The sequence below is a fragment of the Platalea leucorodia genome (assembly GCF_965183815.1).
Source record: "Platalea leucorodia genome assembly, chromosome: W".
NCBI lineage: Eukaryota > Metazoa > Chordata > Aves > Pelecaniformes > Threskiornithidae > Platalea > Platalea leucorodia.
In genome coordinates this window covers 34,204,912-34,219,911 of record NC_138859.1, presented here as the reverse complement: position 1 = coordinate 34,219,911, position 15,000 = coordinate 34,204,912, and the positions used below count along the sequence as shown (strand labels likewise).

The following is a 15,000-nucleotide window of genomic DNA, read 5'->3' as shown; positions in this document are numbered from 1 at the left end:
GCAGCAAACTTTGCACGACTTGCGGTGCCAAAGGGATATCACGCGGCAAACGTCTGCGGCTGCCGCCAAGTGCGTTACCGTCAGAGGCCCTCCTCTGCGCGCGCGCACGCACGACACGGTGGGGCTGGGAACCGAGGCGAGCCGGACAGCACCAGCAACCCAGTACGCGCCGCGGCAGCCGGGGAAGGGGGGGGGGGGGGCACCGAAGAAGCGCGATGTTTTAGGGATGGTGCAGTAGAGAGCGCCACAACCCAGAAAGGCCCCGCCCGTCCCCCGTCCCTCCTTCCCTCCCTCCTTCCCTCCAGCCACCCGCAGCAACGCCGCCACCCGCCCTGCCGCGCTCCCGGGCACCGCGCAACGGGTCCTCGGCTCAGGGTGCCTGCGAGCGCGGGGGGAGGGGCGAGGGGGGGAAGGGAAGGGGACGGGAGGGGAGGGCAGGGAAAGGGAACCGCGCACAGAGCAAAGCCGCGGCTACCTCCTCGTCCTCGTCGATGACGTTGGCGGGGAAGCGCCTTGCCGATGACCTTTCCGAAGACAGAAGCGGCGCCACCGGGCCGGGCGGCCCGCGCCCCGAGAATCTCGTCAGCCACGACAACGCCCCTTGTCGCCCCCGCGCTTCCTCCACTCGGCCAGGCCCTCCGCGGCGCCCATTGGGCCGCCAGATCGCCGCCGGCCGATCCCGCGTCTCGACTGGCTGTCTCGTCTGTCGTTTTCGCTTGTCCTCGCCCCCTCGGCGGGTCCGCCCTCGCCGACCTGGTGCTTACCGGGGCTCGGGGAGTTTGCGTGCCCTCGGGGCGCGGAGGGATCCGGCCTGGGGGTGGAGGGATCTGTGCCGTGTAGTGCTGCGACCCCGTGGGCGGGCAACGAGGTCTCAGAAGAGGCTGTTGTAGCTAGAAGGACTATCTATTGTTATTTATTACCGCATCGAGTCCGCCCCAAACGTGCTTGTGGCTTTTTGGTGCTGCTCCCTCCAGTCAAACGACTGCTTTTGCCAGGGCAGGGCAGGCCAGGCCTTAACTTTTCAGAACGTTTCGCAGAACCAACAGAAGCTGCTCGAAATTGTTCCCTGAAAGCCCCGCTTCAATTGCAGACGTTTCTAAGCTGCACGCCTCCTGGGAGAAAATAAAATACAAAGCGTGTGTTCGGCACTGGTGGCTCGAGGGCTGGAGGGCAGATCAAGCTAGGATTTGCGCTAAGCTGGGTAGGAGGCTTTTAGAAAAACAGGCGGTGCCCCCAAAGCCGCCCAAGGGTGGTCTGTGGTGCCCTGCACCCCCGGGGACAGCGAGCAATTCGATTGGGCTACACAACTGTGTTGTAACATATATAAACCCTGCTTGCCTCTATATCGGGCCAAGGATATCCTTAGCCTTCTTTGCGGCAAGGGCACGTTGTCGGCTCACGTTCAACTTGGTGTCCACCGGGAGCCCCCCACGTCCTTTTCTGCAAAGCTGCTTTCCAGCCGGTCGGCCTCCAGCATATACTGGTGCATGGGGTTGTTCCTCCCCAGGTGCAGGACCTTGCGCTTCCCCTTGTTGAACCCCACGAGGCTCCTGCCTGCCCGTTTCTCCAGCCTGTCGAGGGCCCTCTGGACGGCAGCGCAACCCCCTGGTGTATCAGCCGCTCCTCCCAGTTTTGTATCATCAGCAAACTCGCTGAGGGGCCTGTCTGTCTGTCTGCCTGCCTACCCATCATCCGGATCGTTAATTAGGATGTTGAACAGGATCGGGCCCAGCATTGACCCCCGGGGTCCACCGCTCGTTCCTGGCCTCCAACTAGACTTCATGCCACTGATCACCACCCGCTGGGCCCAGCTGTTCAGCCAGATTTCAACCCACCCCACTGTCCGCTCATCCAGCCCCTACTTCATCAGCTTCTCTACGAGGATCTTACGGGAGACGGTGTCAAAAGCCTTCCTGAAGGCTAGGTACACACTATCCGCTGCTCCATCTTTCTTATAAGCCCCCTTCAAGTATTGAAAGGCCGCAATAAGGTCTCCCCGGAGCCTTCTCTTCTCCTCAGCCTTTCGTCATAGGAGAGGTGTTCCAGCCCTCTGACCATTTTCGTGGCCCTCCTCTGGACCCGCTCTAACAGGTCCACGTCTGTCTTGTACTGGGGACCCCAGAGCTGGGCGCAGGACTCCAGGTGGGCTCTCACGAGAGCGGAGTAGAGGGGGAGAATCACCTCCCTCGACCTGCTGGCCACGCTCCCGTTTACGCGGCCCAGGATTCGATTGGCTTTCTGGCCTGCAAGCGCACACTGCCAGCTCGTATCCAATTTTTCGTCCACCGGTACCCCCGAGCCCTTCTCTGCAGGACTGCTCTCAACCCATTCATCACCCAGTCTGTACTGATATCGGGGACTGCCCCGACCCAGGCGCAGGACCTTGCCCTTGGCCTTGTGGAACTTCACGAGGATCGCACGGGCCCACTTCTCCAGCCCGTCAAGGCCCCTCTGGATGGCATCCCTTCCCTCTAGAGTATCAGCTGCACCACTCAGCTTAGCGTCGTCCGCAAACTTGCAGAGGGCGCGCTCAATCCCACTAGCTGTGTCATTGATGAAGATATTAAACGGTATTAAACGGTACAGGGAGACCTCATCGCTCTCTACAACTACCTGAAAGGAGGTCGTAGCGAGGTGGGGCTCGGTCTCTTTTCCCAAGAAACAAGCGATAGGACGAGAGGAAACGGCCCCAAGTTGCGCCAGGGGAGGTTTAGATTGGGTATTAGGAAAAATTTCTTCACCGAAAGGGTTGTCGAGCATTGGGACAGGCCGCAGAGGCAAGTGGTTGAGTTACCATCCCTGGAGGTATTTAAAAGACGTGTAGACGTGGTGCTCAGGGACGCGGTTGAGTGGTGGACCTGGCAGCGTTAGGTTAACGGTTGGACTCGATGATCTTAAAGGTCTTTTCCAACCTAAACGATCCTATGCTTCTTGACCGGCTGCCAAGGGTCCACCCAGCTGCCCCTCTTCCACAGGACAGGGGGAGAAAAGAGGATGAAAAAGTTCCTTCTGGAAATATCCACCTGCCAGATCCACAGGCAGCAGGGAAATATCGGCCCTCATAGTGCTGCGCTTTGGAGCTGTAGCTAGAAGGGCGTTGATAACACACCCATGTTTCAGCAGCGCTCCCACAGCATGGAGGCTGTCTCTCCAACCACCCCACCCCCAAAGTCCAGTAAGCTGGGGGTGGGCAAGAGGTTGGGAGGGGACAGAGCCAGGACAGCTGACCCAAAGTGACAGAGAGAGCTATTCCACTGTGCTATGGAAGCACCACAGCTGCCACTCAGAGCGACTGTTTTCTCCTACCGCCTCCCTCCTCACCAGAAAAGGGATATCGACGCGGCCTTATCACACGGCCATCGATAAAGCGCTCCAACAGGAGTTGGATGCTCCCAACACATTGCGCTGTGCCGAAACCACCCTCGCACGGCACGCCTGTAGCGTCACATACAGTATTTTCTAAAGTTTTAGCAGCAGCCCACGCTGGCTTTATGTACATTTGCGTACCACTTCCAAAAAGCTAAGCGCCTGCTTCCTGCAAGACGCAGGAGACTGCCAAGCGGTTCCAGCGTCACGCTTCAAGTGACTGGGCAAATCGCTATCTATCTACAGAACACCGTTAGCAGACTGAAACATTCCACATACTTACACTCCGGGGAGACACCATTTTAACTTGCAGAACTATTCCCCTCAGTAAGACGCACCAGACAGAGGTGATATCCCCATGCTAAGTCTTTATTGTGCAACTGCTGCTCAAAGCTTTTATTACCTTCCACAGGCACACGTCACAAAAAATTAGACATCAACAGTGGCTAGACTGACGGGCAACAGACGAAATCCATTCGGTGGCGATTTGTACACGTGCAGCAACTCCTGTGGTGCAAAAATCTTAGCCAGGCGGCCAGCCCAACTGACGGCCACCCAGAATACGTAGATGTACGTGACAGACAGGCTGCCCACCCTCGGGCCCTTCGTCCGCAACCGTCCGGAATCCATTGGTCAGGCCCAGGTGAGCAGCACGCTTCTTGCCAACAATCACTAGATGCCCAAGAAGCTGGAGAAGGAAGTACAAAACCATAAATAAATAAAATCAAAAGCCACACGCAAAGAGGGGAGAGGGCAGGGAGGGAAGGCATGAGAGCAGAGAACCACCCAGAGAAACCAGTTCGCCAATTCCTAGCAATTCAACCATTGCGCTTCAAATTACTGTCTGTCCGCCTGCAACTGACATTTTCCAAGCAAAGCTACAAAGACCAAGTAGGCACACTGTGGGGGGGCGGGGGAAAGAGCCACGCAATTTTTTTCAGGCTCGACGGCAACGGACTACAAAACGGCCACAGAAGCTAAGCTCATCTCTGGGTTCAAGCCCCCATTATACCTTCGGGCAACATAAGCCATTCGGGCGGAAAAGAAACTTTAGGCTGTCTTTGCATGGGTTGACAAAGCCTTTGAACTTGACTTTCAGAGCTAAGAGCAAAGCACCCGGCACCTCTCAACCAGCTTTGCCCTTCCTCAGCCCTGACCTGCCAAAAACCCCAAGCCCTCTTCTCCGCATTAGAAGTACTGCTGCTCTTACTCCAAACCATGACAATAGGCATCAGACTGCGCCCCAAAACAACACCGCATTTTGCACCAGAAGTACATACCCAGGGACGAGCATTGCTTTATATCACTACTTTTAGTCAAAAAGCTCAATCCCGTTGCAAGCTAGAGGCAAAGGATTATAGCGCCAGAAAACCCCAAACAGCCTACTGTGCCCTATCAAGGGGGAAAGGGGGGGATGGGAAAGAGTCCAGTAAATTCGGAACTAATTACAGGTACAGTTTAGCGTACAGAACGCTTCCACGGTACTTACAGATTCGCCAGAATCTTCTGCTTCAGATAACCTGATAATTGGCTCCTTCGGCATGACCAGGACAAGCGTCGGAGCTTGGGGTGAAAGATCGTGGAACGCGAGGCGCTGGAGGAAGAGTATAAAACAGTTAAAACGCAATTGGCTTCAGAGAAAGGTAATAGCTTCAGCAAATCAGTATGCCCCACTGAACTCGTACAGAAGCAGATCACCAGATACCCCAAACACAAGCCGAAACGCTGATTTCTCTTACGCGATGTTAGTACTTTCTATTAACTCATTACGGTCACTGCTCAGACGTTCGCTGTTTACATACATACGCGCGTGCGTACGCACACCGGGAAGCCCCGAGGAGACTGACTGCGTGTGCTTAATCTAAGGTTTCAAGACTATCCTCCTACACGAGGCAGGACCACTCCCACCCCTCGGCAGCAGCAGCAGCAGCAAACTTTGCACGACTTGCGGTGCCAAAGGGATATCACGCGGCAAACGTCTGCGGCTGCCGCCAAGTGCGTTACCGTCAGAGGCCCTCCTCTGCGCGCGCGCACGCACGACACGGTGGGGCTGGGAACCGAGGCGAGCCGGACAGCACCAGCAACCCAGTACGCGCCGCGGCAGCCGGGGAAGGGGGGGGGGGGGCACCGAAGAAGCGCGATGTTTTAGGGATGGTGCAGTAGAGAGCGCCACAACCCAGAAAGGCCCCGCCCGTCCCCCGTCCCTCCTTCCCTCCCTCCTTCCCTCCAGCCACCCGCAGCAACGCCGCCACCCGCCCTGCCGCGCTCCCGGGCACCGCGCAACGGGTCCTCGGCTCAGGGTGCCTGCGAGCGCGGGGGGAGGGGCGAGGGGGGGAAGGGAAGGGGACGGGAGGGGAGGGCAGGGAAAGGGAACCGCGCACAGAGCAAAGCCGCGGCTACCTCCTCGTCCTCGTCGATGACGTTGGCGGGGAAGCGCCTTGCCGATGACCTTTCCGAAGACAGAAGCGGCGCCACCGGGCCGGGCGGCCCGCGCCCCGAGAATCTCGTCAGCCACGACAACGCCCCTTGTCGCCCCCGCGCTTCCTCCACTCGGCCAGGCCCTCCGCGGCGCCCATTGGGCCGCCAGATCGCCGCCGGCCGATCCCGCGTCTCGACTGGCTGTCTCGTCTGTCGTTTTCGCTTGTCCTCGCCCCCTCGGCGGGTCCGCCCTCGCCGACCTGGTGCTTACCGGGGCTCGGGGAGTTTGCGTGCCCTCGGGGCGCGGAGGGATCCGGCCTGGGGGTGGAGGGAGAAGACGTTGGGCGAGTCCGCGGAGGGATCTGTGCCGTGTAGTGCTGCGACCCCGTGGGCGGGCAACGAGGTCTCAGAAGAGGCTGTTGTAGCTAGAAGGACTATTTATTGTTATTTATTACCGCATCGAGTCCGCCCCAAACGTGCTTGTGGCTTTTTGGTGCTGCTCCCTCCAGTCAAACGACTGCTTTTGCCAGGGCAGGGCAGGCCAGGCCTTAACTTTTCAGAACGTTTCGCAGAACCAACAGAAGCTGCTCGAAATTGTTCCCTGAAAGCCCCGCTTCAATTGCAGACGTTTCTAAGCTGCACGCCTCCTGGGAGAAAATAAAATACAAAGCGTGTGTTCGGCACTGGTGGCTCGAGGGCTGGAGGGCAGATCAAGCTAGGATTTGCGCTAAGCTGGGTAGGAGGCTTTTAGAAAAACAGGCGGTGCCCCCAAAGCCGCCCAAGGGTGGTCTGTGGTGCCCTGCACCCCCGGGGACAGCGAGCAATTCGATTGGGCTACACAACTGTGTTGTAACATATATAAACCCTGCTTGCCTCTATATCGGGCCAAGGATATCCTTAGCCTTCTTTGCGGCAAGGGCACGTTGTCGGCTCACGTTCAACTTGGTGTCCACCGGGAGCCCCCCACGTCCTTTTCTGCAAAGCTGCTTTCCAGCCGGTCGGCCTCCAGCATATACTGGTGCATGGGGTTGTTCCTCCCCAGGTGCAGGACCTTGCGCTTCCCCTTGTTGAACCCCACGAGGCTCCTGCCTGCCCGTTTCTCCAGCCTGTCGAGGGCCCTCTGGACGGCAGCGCAACCCCCTGGTGTATCAGCCGCTCCTCCCAGTTTTGTATCATCAGCAAACTCGCTGAGGGGCCTGTCTGTCTGTCTGCCTGCCTACCCATCATCCGGATCGTTAATTAGGATGTTGAACAGGATCGGGCCCAGCATTGACCCCCGGGGTCCACCGCTCGTTCCTGGCCTCCAACTAGACTTCATGCCACTGATCACCACCCGCTGGGCCCAGCTGTTCAGCCAGATTTCAACCCACCCCACTGTCCGCTCATCCAGCCCCTACTTCATCAGCTTCTCTACGAGGATCTTACGGGAGACGGTGTCAAAAGCCTTCCTGAAGCCTAGGTAGACACTATCCGCTGCTCCATCTTTCTTATAAGCCCCCTTCAAGTATTGAAAGGCCGCAATAAGGTCTCCCCGGAGCCTTCTCTTCTCCTCAGCCTTTCGTCATAGGAGAGGTGTTCCAGCCCTCTGACCATTTTCGTGGCCCTCCTCTGGACCCGCTCTAACAGGTCCACGTCTGTCTTGTACTGGGGACCCCAGAGCTGGGCGCAGGACTCCAGGTGGGCTCTCACGAGAGCAGAGTAGAGGGGGAGAATCACCTCCCTCGACCTGCTGGCCACGCTCCCGTTTACGCAGCCCAGGATTCGATTGGCTTTCTGGCCTGCAAGCGCACACTGCCAGCTCGTATCCAATTTTTCGTCCACCGGTACCCCCGAGCCCTTCTCTGCAGGACTGCTCTCAACCCATTCATCACCCAGTCTGTACTGATATCGGGGACTGCCCCGACCCAGGCGCAGGACCTTGCCCTTGGCCTTGTGGAACTTCACGAGGATCGCACGGGCCCACTTCTCCAGCCCGTCAAGGCCCCTCTGGATGGCATCCCTTCCCTCTAGAGTATCAGCTGCACCACTCAGCTTGGCGTCGTCCGCAACCTCGCAGAGGGCGCGCTCAATCCCACTAGCTATGTCATTGATGAAGATATTAAACGGTATTAAACGGTACAGGGAGACCTCATCGCTCTCTACAACTACCTGAAAGGAGGTCGTAGCGAGGTGGGGCTCGGTCTCTTTTCCCAAGTAACAAGCGATAGGACGAGAGGAAACGGCCCCAAGTTGCGCCAGGGGAGGTTTAGATTGGGTATTAGGAAAAATTTCTTCACCGAAAGGGTTGTCGAGCATTGGGACAGGCCGCAGAGGCAAGTGGTTGAGTTACCATCCCTGGAGGTATTTAAAAGACGTGTAGACGTGGTGCTCAGGGACGTGGTTGAGTGGTGGACCTGGCACCGTTAGGTTAACGGTTGGACTCGATGATCTTAAAGGTCTTTTCCAACCTAAACGATCCTATGCTTCTTGACCGGCTGCCAAGGGTCCACCCAGCTGCCCCTCTTCCACAGGACAGGGGGAGAAAAGAGGATGAAAAAGTTCCTTCTGGAAATATCCACCTGCCAGATCCACAGGCAGCAGGGAAATATCGGCCCTCATAGTGCTGCGCTTTGGAGCTGTAGCTAGAAGGGCGTTGATAACACACCCATGTTTCAGCAGCGCTCCCACAGCATGGAGGCTGTCTCTCCAACCACCCCACCCCCAAAGTCCAGTAAGCTGGGGGTGGGCAAGAGGTTGGGAGGGGACAGAGCCAGGACAGCTGACCCAAAGTGACAGAGAGAGCTATTCCACTGTGCTATGGAAGCACCACAGCTGCCACTCAGAGCGACTCTTTTCTCCTACCGCCTCCCTCCTCACCAGAAAAGGGATATCGACGCGGCCTTATCACACGGCCATCGATAAAGCGCTCCAACAGGAGTTGGATGCTCCCAACACATTGCGCTGTGCCGAAACCACCCTCGCACGGCACGCCTGTAGCGTCACATACAGTATTTTCTAAAGTTTTAGCAGCAGCCCACGCTGGCTTTATGTACATTTGCGTACCACTTCCAAAAAGCTAAGCGCCTGCTTCCTGCAAGACGCAGGAGACTGCCAAGCGGTTCCAGCGTCACGCTTCAAGTGACTGGGCAAATCGCTATCTATCTACAGAACACCGTTAGCAGACTGAAACATTCCACATACTTACACTCCGGGGAGACACCATTTTAACTTGCAGAACTATTCCCCTCAGTAAGACGCACCAGACAGAGGTGATATCCCCATGCTAAGTCTTTATTGTGCAACTGCTGCTCAAAGCTTTTATTACCTTCCACAGGCACACGTCACAAAAAATTAGACATCAACAGTGGCTAGACTGACGGGCAACAGACGAAATCCATTCGGTGGCGATTTGTACACGTGCAGCAACTCCTGTGGTGCAAAAATCTTAGCCAGGCGGCCAGCCCAACTGACGGCCACCCAGAATACGTAGATGTACGTGACAGACAGGCTGCCCACCCTCGGGCCCTTCGTCCGCAACCGTCCGGAATCCATTGGTCAGGCCCAGGTGAGCAGCACGCTTCTTGCCAACAATCACTAGATGCCCAAGAAGCTGGAGAAGGAAGTACAAAACCATAAATAAATAAAATCAAAAGCCACACGCAAAGAGGGGAGAGGGCAGGGAGGGAAGGCATGAGAGCAGAGAACCACCCAGAGAAACCAGTTCGCCAATTCCTAGCAATTCAACCATTGCGCTTCAAATTACTGTCTGTCCGCCTGCAACTGACATTTTCCAAGCAAAGCTACAAAGACCAAGTAGGCACACTGGGGGGGGGCGGGGGAAAGAGCCACGCAATTTTTTTCAGGCTCGACGGCAACGGACTACAAAACGGCCACAGAAGCTAAGCTCGTCTCCGGGTTCAAGCCCCCATTATACCTTCGGGCAACATAAGCCATTCGGGCGGAAAAGAAACTTTAGGCTGTCTTTGCATGGGTTGACAAAGCCTTTGAACTTGACTTTCAGAGCTAAGAGCAAAGCACCCGGCACCTCTCAACCAGCTTTGCCCTTCCTCAGCCCTGACCTGCCAAAAACCCCAAGCCCTCTTCTCCGCATTAGAAGTACTGCTGCTCTTACTCCAAACCATGACAACAGGCATCAGACTGCGCCCCAAAACAACACCGCATTTTGCACCAGAAGTACATACCCAGGGACGAGCATTGCTTTATATCACTACTTTTAGTCAAAAAGCTCAATCCCGTTGCAAGCTAGAGGCAAAGGATTATAGCGCCAGAAAACCCCAAACAGCCTACTGTGCCCTATCAAGGGGGAAAGGGGGGGATGGGAAAGAGTCCAGTAAATTCGGAACTAATTACAGGTACAGTTTAGCGTACAGAACGCTTCCACGGTACTTACAGATTCGCCAGAATCTTCTGCTTCAGATAACCTGATAATTGGCTCCTTCGGCATGACCAGGACAAGCGTCGGAGCTTGGGGTGAAAGATCGTGGAACGCGAGGCGCTGGAGGAAGAGTATAAAACAGTTAAAACGCAATTGGCTTCAGAGAAAGGTAATAGCTTCAGCAAATCAGTATGCCCCACTGAACTCGTACAGAAGCAGATCACCAGATACCCCAAACACAAGCCGAAACGCTGATTTCTCTTACGCGATGTTAGTACTTTCTATTAACTCATTACGGTCACTGCTCAGACGTTCGCTGTTTACATACATACGTGCGTGCGTACGCACACCGGGAAGCCCCGAGGAGATTGACTGCGTGTGCTTAATCTAAGGTTTCAAGACTATCCTCCTACACGAGGCAGGACCACTCCCACCCCTCGGCAGCAGCAGCAGCAGCAAACTTTGCACGACTTGCGGTGCCAAAGGGATATCACGCGGCAAACGTCTGCGGCTGCCGCCAAGTGCGTTACCGTCAGAGGCCCTCCTCTGCGCGCGCGCACGCACGACACGGTGGGGCTGGGAACCGAGGCGAGCCGGACAGCACCAGCAACCCAGTACGCGCCGCGGCAGCCGGGGAAGGGGGGGGGGGGGCACCGAAGAAGCGCGATGTTTTAGGGATGGTGCAGTAGAGAGCGCCACAACCCAGAAAGGCCCCGCCCGTCCCCCGTCCCTCCTTCCCTCCCTCCTTCCCTCCAGCCACCCGCAGCAACGCCGCCACCCGCCCTGCCGCGCTCCCGGGCACCGCGCAACGGGTCCTCGGCTCAGGGTGCCTGCGAGCGCGGGGGGAGGGGCGAGGGGGGGAAGGGAAGGGGACGGGAGGGGAGGGCAGGGAAAGGGAACCGCGCACAGAGCAAAGCCGCGGCTACCTCCTCGTCCTCGTCGATGACGTTGGCGGGGAAGCGCCTTGCCGATGACCTTTCCGAAGACAGAAGCGGCGCCACCGGGCCGGGCGGCCCGCGCCCCAAGAATCTCGTCAGCCACGACAACGCCCCTTGTCGCCCCCGCGCTTCCTCCACTCGGCCAGGCCCTCCGCGGCGCCCATTGGGCCGCCAGATCGCCGCCGGCCGATCCCGCGTCTCGACTGGCTGTCTCGTCTGTCGTTTTCGCTTGTCCTCGCCCCCTCGGCGGGTCCGCCCTCGCCGACCTGGTGCTTACCGGGGCTCGGGGAGTTTGCGTGCCCTCGGGGCGCGGAGGGATCCGGCCTGGGGGTGGAGGGAGAAGACGTTGGGCGAGTCCGCGGAGGGATCTGTGCCGTGTAGTGCTGCGACCCCGTGGGCGGGCAACGAGGTCTCAGAAGAGGCTGTTGTAGCTAGAAGGACTATTTATTGTTATTTATTACCGCATCGAGTCCGCCCCAAACGTGCTTGTGGCTTTTTGGTGCTGCTCCCTCCAGTCAAACGACTGCTTTTGCCAGGGCAGGGCAGGCCAGGCCTTAACTTTTCAGAACGTTTCGCAGAACCAACAGAAGCTGCTCGAAATTGTTCCCTGAAAGCCCCGCTTCAATTGCAGACGTTTCTAAGCTGCACGCCTCCTGGGAGAAAATAAAATACAAAGCGTGTGTTCGGCACTGGTGGCTCGAGGGCTGGAGGGCAGATCAAGCTAGGATTTGCGCTAAGCTGGGTAGGAGGCTTTTAGAAAAACAGGCGGTGCCCCCAAAGCCGCCCAAGGGTGGTCTGTGGTGCCCTGCACCCCCGGGGACAGCGAGCAATTCGATTGGGCTACACAACTGTGTTGTAACATATATAAACCCTGCTTGCCTCTATATCGGGCCAAGGATATCCTTAGCCTTCTTTGCGGCAAGGGCACGTTGTCGGCTCACGTTCAACTTGGTGTCCACCGGGAGCCCCCCACGTCCTTTTCTGCAAAGCTGCTTTCCAGCCGGTCGGCCTCCAGCATATACTGGTGCATGGGGTTGTTCCTCCCCAGGTGCAGGACCTTGCGCTTCCCCTTGTTGAACCCCACGAGGCTCCTGCCTGCCCATTTCTCCAGCCTGTCGAGGGCCCTCTGGACGGCAGCGCAACCCCCTGGTGTATCAGCCGCTCCTCCCAGTTTTGTATCATCAGCAAACTCGCTGAGGGGCCTGTCTGTCTGTCTGCCTGCCTACCCATCATCCGGATCGTTAATTAGGATGTTGAACAGGATCGGGCCCAGCATTGACCCCCGGGGTCCACCGCTCGTTCCTGGCCTCCAACTAGACTTCATGCCACTGATCACCACCCGCTGGGCCCAGCTGTTCAGCCAGATTTCAACCCACCCCACTGTCCGCTCATCCAGCCCCTACTTCATCAGCTTCTCTACGAGGATCTTACGGGAGACGGTGTCAAAAGCCTTCCTGAAGCCTAGGTAGACACTATCCGCTGCTCCATCTTTCTTATAAGCCCCCTTCAAGTATTGAAAGGCCGCAATAAGGTCTCCCCGGAGCCTTCTCTTCTCCTCAGCCTTTCGTCATAGGAGAGGTGTTCCAGCCCTCTGACCATTTTCGTGGCCCTCCTCTGGACCCGCTCTAACAGGTCCACGTCTGTCTTGTACTGGTGACCCCAGAGCTGGGCGCAGGACTCCAGGTGGGCTCTCACGAGAGCGGAGTAGAGGGGGAGAATCACCTCCCTCGACCTGCTGGCCACGCTCCCGTTTACGCGGCCCAGGATTCGATTGGCTTTCTGGCCTGCAAGCGCACACTGCCAGCTCGTATCCAATTTTTCGTCCACCGGTACCCCCGAGCCCTTCTCTGCAGGACTGCTCTCAACCCATTCATCACCCAGTCTGTACTGATATCGGGGACTGCCCCGACCCAGGCGCAGGACCTTGCCCTTGGCCTTGTGGAACTTCACGAGGATCGCACGGGCCCACTTCTCCAGCCCGTCAAGGCCCCTCTGGATGGCATCCCTTCCCTCTAGAGTATCAGCTGCACCACTCAGCTTGGCGTCGTCCGCAACCTCGCAGAGGGCGCGCTCAATCCCACTAGCTATGTCATTGATGAAGATATTAAACGGTATTAAACGGTACAGGGAGACCTCATCGCTCTCTACAACTACCTGAAAGGAGGTCGTAGCGAGGTGGGGCTCGGTCTCTTTTCCCAAGAAACAAGCGATAGGACGAGAGGAAACGGCCCCAAGTTGCGCCAGGGGAGGTTTAGATTGGGTATTAGGAAAAATTTCTTCACCGAAAGGGTTGTCGAGCATTGGGGCAGGCCGCAGAGGCAAGTGGTTGAGTTACCATCCCTGGAGGTATTTAAAAGACGTGTAGACGTGGTGCTCAGGGACGCGGTTGAGTGGTGGACCTGGCAGCGTTAGGTTAACGGTTGGACTCGATGATCTTAAAGGTCTTTTCCAACCTAAACGATCCTATGCTTCTTGACCGGCTGCCAAGGGTCCACCCAGCTGCCCCTCTTCCACAGGACAGGGGGAGAAAAGAGGATGAAAAAGTTCCTTCTGGAAATATCCACCTGCCAGATCCACAGGCAGCAGGGAAATATTGGCCCTCATAGTGCTGCGCTTTGGAGCTGTAGCTAGAAGGGCGTTGATAACACACCCATGTTTCAGCAGCGCTCCCACAGCATGGAGGCTGTCTCTCCAACCACCCCACCCCCAAAGTCCAGTAAGCTGGGGGTGGGCAAGAGGTTGGGAGGGGACAGAGCCAGGACAGCTGACCCAAAGTGACAGAGAGAGCTATTCCACTGTGCTATGGAAGCACCACAGCTGCCACTCAGAGCGATTGTTTTCTCCTACCGCCTCCCTCCTCACCAGAAAAGGGATATCGACGCGGCCTTATCACACGGCCATCGATAAAGCGCTCCAACAGGAGTTGGATGCTCCCAACACATTGCGCTGTGCCGAAACCACCCTCGCACGGCACGCCTGTAGCGTCACATACAGTATTTTCTAAAGTTTTAGCAGCAGCCCACGCTGGCTTTATGTACATTTGCGTACCACTTCCAAAAAGCTAAGCGCCTGCTTCCTGCAAGACGCAGGAGACTGCCAAGCGGTTCCAGCGTCACGCTTCAAGTGACTGGGCAAATCGCTATCTATCTACAGAACACCGTTAGCAGACTGAAACATTCCACATACTTACACTCCGGGGAGACACCATTTTAACTTGCAGAACTATTCCCCTCAGTAAGACGCACCAGACAGAGGTGATATCCCCATGCTAAGTCTTTATTGTGCAACTGCTGCTCAAAGCTTTTATTACCTTCCACAGGCACACGTCACAAAAAATTAGACATCAACAGTGGCTAGACTGACGGGCAACAGACGAAATCCATTCGGTGGCGATTTGTACACGTGCAGCAACTCCTGTGGTGCAAAAATCTTAGCCAGGCGGCCAGCCCAACTGACGGCCACCCAGAATACGTAGATGTACGTGACAGACAGGCTGCCCACCCTCGGGCCCTTCGTCCGCAACCGTCCGGAATCCATTGGTCAGGCCCAGGTGAGCAGCACGCTTCTTGCCAACAATCACTAGATGCCCAAGAAGCTGGAGAAGGAAGTACAAAACCATAAATAAATAAAATCAAAAGCCACACGCAAAGAGGGGAGAGGGCAGGGAGGGAAGGCATGAGAGCAGAGAACCACCCAGAGAAACCAGTGTGCCAATTCCTAGCAATTCAACCATTGCGCTTCAAATTACTGTCTGTCCGCCTGCAACTGACATTTTCCAAGCAAAGCTACAAAGACCAAGTAGGCACACTGGGGGGGGGGCGGGGGAAAGAGCCACGCAATTTTTTTCAGGCTCGACGGCAACGGACTACAAAACGGCCACAGAAGCTAAGCTCGTCTCCGGGT

General features: G+C 56.8%; 1 protein-coding gene across 1 annotated transcript; it reads right to left on the bottom strand.

Annotated features, from left to right (window-relative positions):
• Window positions 1-9,208: 9,208 nt before the first annotated feature.
• Window positions 9,209-11,325, bottom strand: LOC309601930 (adenosine 5'-monophosphoramidase HINT1-like; the record flags this gene model as incomplete). Its single annotated transcript, XM_082335184.1, has 3 exons — window positions 9,209-9,373; window positions 10,175-10,279; window positions 11,086-11,325. Coding segments are annotated over 3 exons (510 nt in total), but the record flags the coding sequence as incomplete, so codon positions are not given.
• Between the last annotated feature and the right edge of the window lie 3,675 nt (window positions 11,326-15,000).